The 15011-nt window shown below is 43.7% G+C and overlaps 1 protein-coding gene across 3 annotated transcripts in view; it reads left to right on the plus strand.

Annotated features, from left to right (window-relative positions):
• The first annotated feature begins 13192 nt into the window (after positions 1 to 13192).
• PTPN2 (protein tyrosine phosphatase non-receptor type 2) overlaps positions 13193 to 15011 on the plus strand; it is a 30141-nt gene continuing 28322 nt past the window's right edge. For all 3 annotated transcript variants that reach the window (XM_009101881.4, XM_009101873.4, XM_050971814.1), the window contains exon 1: positions 13193 to 13413. In XM_009101881.4, the coding sequence (XP_009100129.1) occupies positions 13345 to 13413 (69 nt within the window). In that variant the 5' untranslated portion in view covers positions 13193 to 13344. The remainder of the gene's footprint in view (positions 13414 to 15011) is intronic.

Genomic DNA, 15011 nt, shown 5'->3' on the forward strand with positions numbered 1-15011 from the left:
AACTTAGCAGCGGTGGCTTTCCTCCGTCTGTTCTGGAGTGTGGAAAGAAACATCAGAAGTAGAAAACAGGGTATAAATGCTAACAAAGTTACCAGTTAAATCATTTTTGCAGACTACAATTATGGTAGAATATCCAATGCATTATTATAGCTGTTGCTTACAGAATGGTTGTGTATGCTTGTTTATGGGCTGAAGAAGCCTTTAATGCCTTCACTGTTGGGTGCTAACACAAATCTTTTGCTACCTTATAAAAAGATTTCCCAGCACCACTAGTTACCACTGTAATATTTAATGATTTGGACAGTGAGGTCAGGCAGGGTTTGGTGAGCTGGGTTTGAAGAAGGACTTCTGCCTTGTACATTCCATAGCCTCTCAGTGACCTCAGAGATGAGCCAGCTCCCATTTCCTTCAGCAGTTCGCTCGTGCAGGGGGAGAGCAGTACTGAGGGAAGGAGCATGTGCTGCAGCCATTCCTCTTCAGCCTCTCACCATGGATTGAGCTGCAGGATGACAGTCCTCCTGCTTTGTGGGGACAAAAGAGGCACAGCTGTGGTGGGCCACAGAAAGCAGGAAACTTTCTGTGTTGCACCACAGTACATATAGCATTTGATGCCAAATACACATCATGATGCCATCCATTCTGAATGTGACAATTTCATTTACTACAGGTATATCTTTAGTAAATAGTAATAAAAATAATATTTTTAGTAAATAAAATAGTAAATAAATATAATAAATATAATAATAAATAGTAAATAAAAATAATATTTTTTCTTTTATTTGGAGTTTTTCTTTCTCACGTATTTGAAGTGAGCGTACAACTTAATGTGATCTGCTTAATAGATTGGAAAATTTTAAGTAGCTGGTTCCTGGAGCTGACTCAAGGCTTCTCCACGTACAGGAAAATTTGAATTTTGCAGCAGTACTAGACTCTACAGAAAAGAACATGGAGGTTGTGGAAGGTGGATGTGCATGAAGGAGAGCATGGAGGAAATAGGAGAGGGAGGTGTAGGGAGATCCATTGTCAAGACCATTCAGCAAGTTTTGGGATGACCAGGAGTAGAATTAAGACAGCTGCTTCATCAGTCACTGGATGCCAGCTCTCCAGTTTCTAGTTTCAGGAGATTGTTCCTCTCCTTGCCCACACTCCTCACCTTTCAAGCAGCAAATATCTCGTCATTTACACCTCCTCCACTTCTTCCAGGGCTCAGCTGCTCTGGCAAAGGAAGGGGCAGAAATAGGATTGGCTCAAAAAGTCAGGTTTGCTACTGCTGCTGATGCATACTCACTCTTAGAGTGAGTATGAAACACACACACATACGGTTTAACACATATATCCTTACAGTATAAAAGTATAAATTACCTATAGGCTGAGCAAGTTTGCTGTCAGAAGGTAGAGATCAGTTGCTCACATGATATGAACAGGTCAAATGCATGGTGTTCCACAGGAGAAAGGCCTTGGCAGAGGAAAGAGCAGAACTTGGCTGCTCTTTATTGGGGCCCTTGTGCCACCCTGAACAGCCGTATCCATAGGCAACCTGCCCGCATTGCCTATAGCTGCTGTATTCTGCTCAAATAAAATAAAAACTCTAAATTTAAAATGGAAAGCTCACCAATAATTTTCTTTCAGAATTTCTTTTTCATTTGGAAAAAGAAGAATAGATATTTATATTAGGGTGTAATATCCAAATGTTTGTCTGATACAAATCTGAGTTTATAGTGCAGCAGAGCTGGTAAATGCAGTTTGAAGGATGATAACAACATGGTGAAGTAACTCGCTTATTACTTATTATGTGATTGATACTTTTGTTGTTGGTAAGTGTAACAAATATGCTTCATTAAAATGCTATTTAGCTATAATAGACTAAAGAGCTTTTGAAATCAGCGTTTTAGGAAAACCACATATTCCCCAAACACAACAGGATTACCCATTCTAAAAAAAAATTACTTAAGCAGCTATACAGAACATTAACATATCTTTGCATCCACAAGCAGAGCAGCTCAATAAACTCAGGGTCCATCCCAAAATCAACCTTATACTTCTATCTTCCAGCAAAATAATAATTATTGGAGCCATTTTCGTGTATCTAAAAGAAGACACATAAGAAATAAGGACCTATTATGTGCTCTGGGGGTTACAGGAATCTCAGCTGAGGCAAGTGGCTGTACCTACAGGCAGCTTCAGACTTAAGGAATATATATGAAGGGGCATAGCCAAGATTGTCAAACTGTTAGATGATTCTTCAGTCTCTTCTTATGGAGACTAGACCCTGTCTCTCTATCACAGATTTCAAATTAAATTTCTGCAAGGTGCATGGGGAGACTATGTTATAGATATGGAATCACATATTTAGGGATGTCATATGCTATATATAGCATATATATAATCATGAGGCATAACAAGACAGAGTAAATTTGACTAAGGCACAGTCTGGGGATATAGTCCACATAATATATACCAGCAAATTTTAAATAGGCAGTGTCAGAGCAATTATCTGCTTTGACCACCATTAAGAGAAGCTAAACATATTTGTCTAGGGAGGTTTCAGACTCCAGTAGAGAGAACACCAAAAGGCTCCCTAGGGATGTGCTAAGCACTCCTCCTCCCTCTGACATTTCTAAAAGGAAATGTGATTAATTTATTCTGACAATAATAATAGTTCATTGTTTCCAAAGCATTTGAAACATCTGGATTAAGAACATGTAATGAAATCCCAGACAAGATTCCAGGGGAAGCATACTGAATTTCTGGAAGACACATGACTACAAAAGCTAATTTCCCATTCACTGGAAATTTTGAAAATATCTTGTTGTGCTCAATTGTGCTCTCCTCTGCCCATGAAACTCTCACTAGCAAAAATGCCTTACTGTCAGATGTGAGGGTACACTCCCTTTAAAGAGAAAATGTACTGTGACTTCATACTAATCACCAGCCACTTTATTCATCTTATGTCTCAACTCAGCAATGCTGTTAGATCAGAATCATAACAAGGAGAACTTCCCAACAGAAACTCCTATGACGACAGATTACTCAAGGGAATCATTAAAAGTAGCAAAGAATTTATATAATTTGTGAATGTTATTGTGTATACGGTATGGTCATAATTTACGTTAACATATTTTAAATTAAATTATTTCTAAATCTTGAAATTTCACTGTTGCAAGAGAAGAATCAAGTCTGCATGTTGTTAAGTCTCTTTTCTACAGTCTTGTACAAATTAGCATGGTTAGTTGGCCTTACAGGAATAAGAGATTTTTGTGTTGTGACAGAAATTTAAACTGAAAACTCAAGGCGCATGCCAAAGCAAACACAGCCCAAATCTGAGAGAGCATCCACCATACGAACATGCTGAAAAAAGTACTTGGGTATTTTAGGAAATGTTCACATCGTGCCACAGGATTAATGGTGCTTTGAACATTCCCACACAGCTCTATCGTGGAGGTGTACTAGCAACTGCTGTACAGGGGATGCTCCTCTCAGCCAAGGTCAAGTCAGTGACACTAATTGCCAGCGACTGCTTTCTGCCCAAGGTAAACCCATTGCTACATTGTGGAGGAAACAGTGTATGCCAAAAAGACATCATTTTTACCCACACAGCTTTTTCAGTATTTCCCCCACCATTATGTTTTTGAACAAAATGAAATACAACTATTTCAGATAGATGTATCATTGGTGAGTGGCTTATGTACCATCCCTAAGTGCTGAGCATCTCTTCTGAGCTCCTGCCCTTGAGATATCTGAAATACAAAGAAAATACCCAGTACACTGAAGCATGCTGTGGGAGGACAGCAGGAGCAGATGATATTTATATACACAAGTATCATGCACGAAGTACGGGCATACAAATGGAACACTGAACAGTGTACAGAGACTACTTAACTACCATCTGCTGACTTGCACAGATTAGCGAAAGCAAAAATATTATTTCAATTTTTCCCCAATAATGCTAAATTCTGATGAAAGAAGTAAACTTCCAAGAGTTAATCATGCAGTTATCTGCCTGATCATTAAAATTATCTGACTTATTTCTTACAGAAGTAATTAATAATTTTAAATTATCAATAAAAATATAGTTCAGCACTTGATAATTTTAGCTAATTTAATTTCTATCACATTGTGTTAGAAGGGTGGATTTAAAGGTACACATCTATGAAATTCTCATTAGGAAAACAATTGTATAAAATGCTGTGCATTGAAGTTTCCAGTTAGAGTAACCAGAGGGCTATAACTTTCAGCATAGATTTCATTAATCTGATTAATTATCAAACCTATTAATGACTCATTCCTCTGTGTGAACAAAGCACCGCCCCTTCTTCCTCTCTGAGGAAAGTGAGAGGTAAAGAAAGAGAAGGGAAAGTTTTTAAATCACCCTAAGAAGCATATATATTTATGTATTAGAAATGTAATCCTTGCATTATTTCATTGGAACCTCCTGTACAAAGAAATTAAGGATTTATGCCATTTGCTGTGACAGAATTGTGTAAATTCAATAGTAATATTGCATACTGTTGATGCATATCTGACAACAGAATTAGCTGTAATTACTGATGCAGTCACTTCCTTCCGTTGTCTGCCTCATCCTGCTTTCCAAGGTTGCTGAAACTCTGGAAATTAGGTGACAGTTATCCTTACCACTTTTTCTGAGACAAAGAAATAATGTCATTGCATGATTTGTGATGCTCCCCAGAGAAAACTCCAGGACAAAGACCGTGCATGTGGCAGAGTTTCATAAACAATACATCTCACTTCTCATTCACCATTGCTGCTGGCATATTGTTCCTTGTATGGCATTTACCAGCCAAAATATATTCTGAATCTAGAAATTAGATTGTGCATTTATAACTTCTGATAACAGTATCCATAAGGTATTACCAAGATGATGAGAAGCAATGGGAAATCCAGACTGTTCTGATTATGACATACATGTTAATGTAACAACTTAGGGAATGCAGATACAGGTTTATGGCAGTTGTATCTCCTAATCCCCTCCCACTGTATCATTTTCAGGAATCTAGTCACCAGATTCAATTAAATGTTCTTTCTTAAGTAAAAAAAACAGAAGGGAATACTGAGATGGTCTTTGATGAGCACAAAACAGATAAAAAAACTCCAAACATCTTTGGTTTTACTCTGCACCTCACCTTTCCTGCTCAGTGCTTCAGAGGGGGCTGGTATGAAGGAAGCAGCCATCTTGGACAATGAAAATTCATTTCAAGTGAATAGAGCTTCCAAAATTAGTGTAAGAGAATGGGAGCTAGAAGCTACCTGAGATGTTGAAGTGACCATGTGGGATATTTCTTGACAAATGCAACCTTAATAACATACTTTGTTTCTTTATTTCTTTCTAACATTTTTCCCTTACTGCAAATCTATGTTAGAAAGTCTGTCACTAAAGAACTTGCAGGGGTCTGCTTGAGGAGGGGTACCATACGGTTTTTAAAAGGAAAACAGTGTCTTTTAGTGATGTCTCTTTGTACACAGTGAGAGATTAGGAGAAAAAAACAATTAAAATGTATAACATGTAAAAGATCCAGAGAGTTTCATATACCTATTTTGATACTGGACACGTTCTGCACAAGGGCACTTTTCTCCCTGGGTTGTTAATTCCAGTAAGTGGTCATGTCATGACTTGAACTGCTGGAACTGTTCCCCTGGCTAAAATAAGATGTTAAAGACCTTGACAGCATTCCAATTGGAAAATGCGTGTTATGGATCCTTCTTTGAGTACATTACATTCAGTTTTTCTTTTCTTTGAGAAAACAAACAAATTGGCTTAGCAGTTATAGCCCATTTGTATGCCACAAGGGTATGAATTAGAGGTTTGAAATGTCTGGACCAAAGGAAACATAGCATATATTCAAAAGCTCTATTATACTGGTTATGCAAAACAGATTTTTTAGACTCCTTACTTTAGTAGATTAATTTCAAAGACATTTTTATAAGAGACATTATCAAATTAAAGAAGGAAAGGTAAATTTTACATGCACTACTAATTTGTTTTTGTTAGGAAATCATACTGCCTGAAAAATTAACAATTTCTTCATGGCTCTTTGCCACCTACAGGCAAAATCTATTTTCCTCCTTGCTTTTTGATTTACTTTGGAGGTAAAAAGAGAGGTGCATTGATTATTGCAGTCCTGCCTTGCCAAGTAAGTGCAGCAATGCAAATTTTGCTGTAGTGTTCCACGGCCCTTACAAGATCCAGTGCCCAAGTTTCCCCAGTGACACAAGTGTGAGCACCTTGTTCTCTATAACATACCGAAGGACATCTCAGCAGGCGAAACGAGCTGCACACTCATGGAACTCTGCCATCAAAACAGTGACTCAGAGAATGTGGCTCCTACAGGGCTGCTCATTATCTCAAGAGGACAAGCTTCTACGGGAAATTGTATGAAATTCGATATATTAACGTCAACTTAAAAACAGGCAAAGATATCACAAATCCTGTACAGACCTACCTCTGCTATCACAGGAAAGACAGAAGTAATTATTGTAATAAATGCTAAAGGCTCAACACTGCATGGTAAATTTTAGTATCTACGAAGTTGGTAACAATAAGATATTTTAAATCCCTATTACAGCAAGTAGTACAAGAAAATCCTTTCCTGTTATTGGCACATCAGGCTGTCTACTGCAGGAGTACAAATTACAAACATGGACTACAATCTGAAGACTCTTATTTTGAACAATTGGGGCAAAAAAAACCCAAAAAAAAAAACAAAAACAAACAAACAAAAAAAAAACAATTCAGAGATTGTTAGACCCGTGAAAATAGTCACAATTGCTTTGTTTTGATGCTGGGAAACCCAAAGGAAAACCGGAACATAAAACTGAGAATACAAGTTTATAATAGAAACATTTACTGTTACTCCTCAGGAGAAAGTCTTCTTCTGCTAAAACAGTATTTTCTTACCAGAACTTCTCCTAGCAAACAACAGTGGTCTGGTGCATCACAATCTTTCCTGCTGTAATTCAGAAAATTACCTTAATTTTGTAATTTGGAAGATAAGCTTGAATATTGACAAAGATACATATAATCAAGCATGGAAACCACTAAAATACAGAATCTGTGCTAGAAACAAGTTGCAAGATCATGATACTGTGACTTCACCATTGTAAGAGAACTTGAGTGAAAGACTCGCTGGCCAGCATAAAGAACTGCTCCAGAGCTATTTCCAGAACTGCTCATTAACCATTATGCCATCATACAAAGTAATGTTTTGAAATAATAGCTGTGAGATTAGAAATGGTCTAAGCAAGGAACAGCCCTATTCAGTCTGTGAGGCAATTTTTAAGTCTAAGAAACCCCTGATCTTCAAACAAACTTTCAACATGAAAACTATGTCCGCTACAGGCAGTTACTATAGATGCCATTTCTAGCAAAATTGACCTTCTGACAGGGACCATGGAATGACACTAAGCCACACTCACTGAATTAAGAGTTCCTCACTTGCAAATGATGATTTCAATAAATGTCTCTGTAGCTAGGGGTGAAAAGGAAAGAGAGATAGAAAGTCAAGTAACGTACACAAATCATTCCCAGAAAGAAAGATCCTCTCTACAAGCAAGAAAAATAGTAACTCGGAGTCATCTTTCTCTTGGCAATGGCTCTTTTCTTCTTCCCGTAGCTGTACCCAACACCCCCTGCATTGACTCATAGGCATTAGGCTTTGTGGCTGACTGCACACCCCAGCTTAGGTTGCTGGAAGGGCTGTTTCACAAAGCCACAGCAGAGCCTAAAGTTGTTCTATCCCTCAGACATCCTGGCTGGCGGCCTTTTCTGCCAGCTGGTGTGTCCATTCACTCGTGACAGCACTTCTGCCAGTTACCCTTTTCTTTTCATACTCCACAATTATTTCAGCTTCACCATGGGAGTCCAGTGCCATACAGAGTCCAGTGGCACAAATGTCTAGACTGTGAAACAGACTTCCTTAACAGTTCTTGATATTTCCTTTCTTCCTTGGCTATGAATTTCTTCTACATAGAACTCCAGACAACAGTTTGGGCAATCGTATAGTCTGGGCACAGCTGCATTGCCCTTCTCCTCCACAATCCCATCACCTTACTACAGAACTGTTTTTTTCAGACACTGAACACTAGGATCCCACTGTTGTGGATTTCTGACTGATGTGAAAGACCTCCTCAGCTGAAAGCAAATCTGTTTGAGGCCCTTGCACTTCCGCTTTTGTTGCTGCTTCAATGATTTGCATTTTGCTACATACATTTTGAAGGGTTTGCTATGGGTGTTTTCTTTCTTTTTTCCCCCCTTCTTGTTGTATGCTAGAATATAATTATGGGCAGGGGAAGGAAAGCAATAATATAGCTGAGGAAAAGTATTTGCACCAACACCCACTTTCAGTAATGAGAATTTTAACGTTCACTTGAGCAAGGAATACAGCTTCCAAAAGTCTGAAATATGAGTGCACTGTAAATGCACACAAAAATTGAAACCTGTTTTATCCTGACCACTAGACCTTTTCATTCAGCTTCTCCTACTATCTACCAGATGTCAGAAGAGTGTCCAGCCCTTCTGGGTTTCAAGTCCTATCCAGTTCATCGGGGAAAGAGGATCCTCTTCTCCTTTAGGCCTTGGGCTATAAGACTTGAATCAGGAATTACATGTTCTCCTCCTTTCACATCATGGCAAGCTCAAGCACATTACAGCTCTCTTCCTTAACAATTAAAATTGATGTGGAGTGTATTTGTGAATAAAACTACCTCAGGGAAGAATTTGTTCTTCATCTACCAATCTCTAAAATGGTTCTCAGAAAAGCAGCACAAACCAGATCATTTCCAATAAATGGTGCTTAAGTAGTTCCAGTGAATGACCCAAAAAAGTACACACAGAGGAACAAACACTTAGTCTGTTCCAGACTGGTACTAAAATAATTGTTCAGCCAAGGTCACTGGACAAAAACATTTAAAATTAACTCAATTAGTCTTCATGGCACCAAAGTAAATTTTGAAATCAAAACTGCAGTGGATACCAATTACTTTGGGGTGACTGCTTTGTCAGTACAGCAATGGGCTTCTCAAATTATCAGAGATTTTAATTAAAAAACATTGCTTGCTTGTGTTTATACTAAGGCAGAAACACTACAATACACTAGACTTTACAGCAACTATGTTGTCCCTCTTTGCATGTCTCACATGGTCTCAAGGGCATAAGACTTTCTGTAGTAGTTCATCTGGGCTTGGCAGCACAGCTAATACAGAATGGGAGGTTATTATTGGCAGAATAAATTTTCTAATGAGTGTACTTGGTTTATCTTGTATATATAGTTCTCCTTCACAGACCATTGGAAATGTAATCTTAGGCCTATCCTGGGCTCAGATGGTAAAAGCCAAAGAACTGGTGCTGCACTTTCTAGCATATTTGCAGTAAAAATAAAGCAACCCAAATATGGACAATAGCAACTTCTCCAAAACAAAAAAAAACTGGTTTACAAGTTATTGCTTTTCTAAGCCAGCTCCAAAGCCCAATTAATAAACATTTTTAACTTTCCATGAGACGTCTCTGGGCACTGATCTGCATTAGAGATTCTAGATGGAGCTGCTACTATAAAACTCCTTTTTCTAACCACATAATTATATTGCTGTCCCAGTATCAACTACATCCCCAAATATCACAAGCACAAGTGAAAAGCACATCATGTCATAAATGCTATAAATCCAGACCAATCAGCAAGCTTATATACAGGGAAAAGCCTATCAAAGACTAAAATCAGTGAAGAAGATGTCTATTTTAATTTCTTTATTAAAATACATTATTTTTCAGACAGCTTCCACATACCTATTTACTGTCTTACACCCAGTTGTGCAACATAAGTTTTCTGATGTAAAGAACAATTTTATTCATTGAATTAAAAGAAATCTATTTCAAATGAAAATCAATCATTACCTTGAGGATGGGCACTTGGACTCTTTTCTGTACTCTTAAATCACAAACATAATTCACAAATGTTTTCTTATTTGCTTGTTTCATAACTGATCATACATAGAACACTGACTAACTAGAGAGCACTTGCAGAACTATAGACATGACCCATGCCTCAGTTGTGCAGGCAGAAAAATCCAAGAAAGCCATTCCGTATATTGATTTCAAAGCTTGACCCCATAGTTCAAGAAAATCTTGTACAACATTTCCCTGAGTTAGTTGGAAAAACTTGTTATGAACTTGATCTAAGCTGTCCCATCTGCTGTAATTCAAAGGCATCACACAGTCCCATGGTGTCCAAGACTCCAGCTTTTCTTCCAGGACTTGGGGAAGCACAAGAGCCAGTAGACTTGGAGCATTGTGTGGCAGAAAGGAAATGCAGCAGCATTCAGTGACAGGTATTCAAAATCTAAAGTCTGTTTCAAAAAAAATAGTTATTCTTCTTGTTGTGCTTAAACATCAGGTGAGGACCACAGGAGGCAGGGGGCTGTGGTGGGGCTGCGGTGACAGCACATGAGGAACCACAGTGACGGCACAGCCACACTCAGCATTGTGAGGGTTATCACAGGGGCTGCAGATCACAGAATCATATGATCTGGAAGGGATCTTAAAGATCCCCTAGTTCCAACCCCTTTGCATTCCACTAGAGCAGGTTGCTTAAAGCTCCATCCAACCTGGCTGTGAACATTTCCAGGAATGGAGCATCCACAACTTCTCTGTACAACCTGTTCCAGTGTCTCACCACCATCTGAGCAAAGAACTTTCTCCTAATACCTGATTTAAACCTACTCTCAATTTAAGGCCACTCACCCTTGTCCTATCACTACATGCCCTTCTAAAAAGTGTCTATGCATGTCTTTTTGTTGGCTTCTTTCAGATACAGGAAGGCCACAAATAGATCACCCCTGAGCCTTCTCTTTTTCAGGCTGAACAATCCCAATTCTTTCAGCTTTTCCTCATAAGAGAGGAGCTGCATTCATCTGATGAACTTGTTGGCCCCTCTCTGGATTTGCTCCAACAGGGTTGATGTCCTTTCTATGCTCGGGACTCCAAAGATGGATGCAGCTCTCCAGGTGGGGGTGACAAAAGCAGAGCAGAGGAGCAGAGTCCCAGGATGTGGTTGGCTTTCTGGGCTGCAAGATCACACTGCTGGCTCGTGTCTTGCCTCGCACCCACCAGCACCTCCGAGTGCTTCTAGGCAGGGCTGCTCTCCATGTATTTAGACCCCAATCTAAATTTTGTCCTGCGGTTTGAAGTGACCACTAGGTCTTGATAAACCTCATGAGGTTCCAATGGGTACACTTCTCGAGCTTGTCCAGATCCATGCCATCCCTCTGGACGCCTTCGCGTCCTTCAGCTGTCAGTCACACCACAGCTGACACGCTCAGCCCCTGCCCGTGTGTACGTGCCTGGTGTCGGGCACTCCGAGGGGCCCGGGGCAGCGGGTGCCGGTGCTGGCCGAGCAGGGAAGCCGAGGGGAGTGGCTGGGGCGCGCTGCAGGGCGGAGGGCCCTCGGGTCTGGGAGAGGGCAGATACAAATGTTTCCAGGGAAACCTCCCAGCCGGTGAGGGGCCGTGTTGGGGGTGGGGGAGACCCTGCGGCAGGGAAAGGGTGTGCCAGGAGTTAAGGTTCAGGTCAGGAGCCCGCGGGAGAGGAGGCGGCCGCGGCGGGGCCGAGGGCGGGACTGTCACCGGGGTGCGGGGAGGCGCTGTCACCTCCCACAAAATGTGGAAGACTGGGAGAGATCATCTGATCCAGCCTCCCTGCTCTAGCGGGGTCATCCTAGAATACATTGCCCACAATTACGTCCAAACGGTTCTTGAGTATCTCCACTGAGGGAAACTCCACAACTTCTCTGGGAAATCTGTTCCAGTGCGCGGGCACCCGCACAATAAAGAAATTCCTTCTCATATCCAGGTGGAAAATCCAGGAAGGCACGCTCCCTTCAGATACCTACACACACTGATGGCACGTAGTTCCCCTTTGTGGCACTAATTCACGCAGTTTTAAGGCGCCGGGCGTTACCCAGTGGTCTGCGCCGACACACGATCTGTGCTGGGCCCCGCCTGCCCGGGGGCCCTAGGCTGGTGACCCCAGCAGTGCGGCCCTCTCTGACCCGGCCCGACCCCTGGCTTTGCCCAGCGTCTGCCGGAGCCGTCCCTAAGGGATTTTCTGTCCCAGTGAGGCAATCGCTGCGGGACACGGCGTTTCTGCTTTCGGGCCGGCGAGCCCCGCCGTGATTTGTCTGTCCGACGCGTCCGTGTCTCCGCTCCGAACCAGCGGCTGCCGGCGGAGCACATCGCCGGGGGTGCGGCACTGAGCCGGGCTGGGGACTCGCCGGCGGCTGGAAGAGCTCATGCACCCTTCGGGGCCGTGTCCGCTCAGTGACATCGGCACAGCGATGCAGCACTACAGGCTGAGGGCGGAGTGGCTGCAAAGTGGAAAAGTGGAAAAGGACCAGTGTTCAACAGCAGCTGAACGAGAGCCAGCAGAGTGTAGAGGTGGCCAAGAAGGCCAGTGGCATCCTGGCTTGTATCAGCGATAGTGTGGCCAGCAGGATCAGGGCAGTGAAGGTTCCCCTGCACGCACTTTGGTGAGGCTGCACCTTGAATACTGAGGTCAGTTCTGGGCCCTCAGCTCAGAAGCACATTGAGGTGCTGGAGCGTGCCCAGAGGGGGACAGTGAAGCTGGGGAAAGGTCTGGAGCACATGTCCTGTGAGGAACGACTGAGGGAGCTGGGGGTGTTTAGCCTGGAGAAGAGGCGGCTCTGAGGTGACCTTATCGCTCTCTACAACTGCCTGAAAGGAGGTTTTGGCCAGGTGGGGGTCGGTCTGTTCTCCCGGGCAAGCAGTGACAGGACGAGAGGCTGCGCCAAGGGAGGTTAAGGTTGGACATTAGGAAGAAGTTCTTCACAGAAAGGACGATTAAATACTGTGACGGACTGCCCAAGGAGGCGATGGAGTCACCGTGCCTGGAGGTGTTTAAAGAAGGCTGTGGCACTTAGTGCCATGGTCTAGGTGACGTGGTGATGTTCGGCCACAGGTTGGATCTCTTCCAACCGAAGTGAGTCGGTGACTTTTGTGACAACAAACGCTCGGTGGCCATTTGGCGACCGAAGCCCCCGGCCCTGCCGAACCCCCGCGACACCTGGGTGCGGCCCCACCAGGCCAGTGACATCACCCCAGGTGCTTCCCGCCTCCCCGTCCCGGGGAGGCGTGATCTCTACGGCCCTCGGTGGGCGGGGCGGGGATCGCGCATGCGCTCGGCGCCGGCTGCGGGACACCCGGTCGCGAGCGTATGTGCGCGCCCGCCGCTCCCGTGAGGCGGGGGGCTGTGCGCGAGCGGTTGCTGGCTCGCCGCTCGGCCTCCTGCGGACAGGCTTGCGTGCCCTGGCGGCCGCCGCCATCATGTCCGCTGCCATCGAGCAGGAGTTCCAGGAGATCGACGCCACGAACGACTGGCAGGCGCGTTATCTGGTGAGCCGAGCGGCGTGGTCCGCTCTAGCCGGAGAGCAACAGGGAGGGAGGAACGGCGGGGGGAGAGAGACCCGCGGGCCGACTGCACCCGTGCCGGGCGTGCGGCTCCGCTCCGCCGCCGCCTCAGCAGCGGGGAGAGCGGAAGTCGCTGGGCCAACACGACTCTCGCCCTCAGGTGCGAGCAGCGGAGCCGTGGGCAAGCGCTACGCATGCGCATTCGGGGCGGACTCGGGAGGGGGGCGGTGGCGCGCAGGCGTGGGGCGAGGCGCGTGCGCGTGCTCGGCGGCGGTTCTTGGTCCGCGCTGCCCCCGGGGCTCAACGGAGCGGGGCCCGCTTCGAGCCGGGCCCTGGGGTTCCCGCGGCTTGCGGGCGGGGTGGGAAGCTGTGCCCGATAGTACGGATTCGGCCTAGGCTTGGGCGCCCCCCCCTCCTGCCCCCCTCTCCTGCCCCCCCATCCCTCCGCTGGTTCGTGCGGCTCCTCAGGCACCCGTGTCGTTCCCCAGCCCCCGTTCCCGCTGCCTTGGCCAGCTCGGCGTCTGCTGCGGGGGTTCTGCGCGAGTGCCAGTAAATAAAATGCAGTATTTGCAAATTTTTTTTTTAAACGAGATTAAGAACTTCCAAGAAGAGTCAGTTCCATAAAAAAAGGCGTTATGTATCAGCTGGTGTCGCTAGAGCAGTTATTTAAGCCCACAGTATTTTATAGCACTGTTTCACAAACGAGGAAAGAGAACCGAACCCCAGAGTTTTCTTTACTGACTTCAAATTATGCTTTTTCTCTGTTAAGTCAGTAATTTATTTGATTTATAGGCGACTCAAGTACAGTATCTCTACTGCAGTATTTCAGATGTTGCAGTTTTGGATATAGCTGTATTACAAATAGGTAGGATCTAGCACCAAGCCTGCCAGAGTTCAGGAAGGGTTTGGACAATGCTTTCAGGCACATGGTGTGGTTCTTTGAGTTATTCTGTGCAGAGTCAGGAGTTGGACTTGATGGTCTTCGTGGGTCCCTTCCAGGTCAGGATGTGCTGTGTTTCTGTGGGATGGCTGGGTATTATGTGGGAAAACTAATATCCGAATTAGGCATTAAATTTCTTTAGATTTAATTCTTACTAGCAAGCCTACCCTTCCACACCATCAGTGTATAAGTGTTTCTAGCTATTTTAATATTTCTTTACCAAAGCATGGGTCTGTTTCTGTCCACTGATGGTGCAGCTGCTTTAAGAAACAAAATATGTTGCATCCTGTCACTGAGTAATACAAAATTTACCTTTCATGGAAACTTGGGTGTGAATGTCTGCCAGATCCATTCACTCCATGAGCAAGTTCCCAAAGCTTGTCAGGCATGCAAACAAGAGAAGTTCCAGTGTGCTGTTTTAAAATTGATAACCTAATTCAAGAGGTTAAGAACAAGAGGTTTTTATACAAATAAGTGGAGTATTGGTGCTTGGCAGTTGCTGCTCCACATTGTGATTTATGTTCTTAGCAGATTGGCAGTACATTTTAAAGAAAGGTCATGCAACCAATACTAAAAAATAGAGCTTTCTTTTGTATGTTATACTTCTGCTGATGCCCTTTCTGGCTGTGTTCACTGTCTGGGA

Source organism: Serinus canaria, chromosome 2, assembly GCF_022539315.1.
Source record: "Serinus canaria isolate serCan28SL12 chromosome 2, serCan2020, whole genome shotgun sequence".
Classification (NCBI taxonomy): Eukaryota; Metazoa; Chordata; class Aves; order Passeriformes; family Fringillidae; genus Serinus; species Serinus canaria.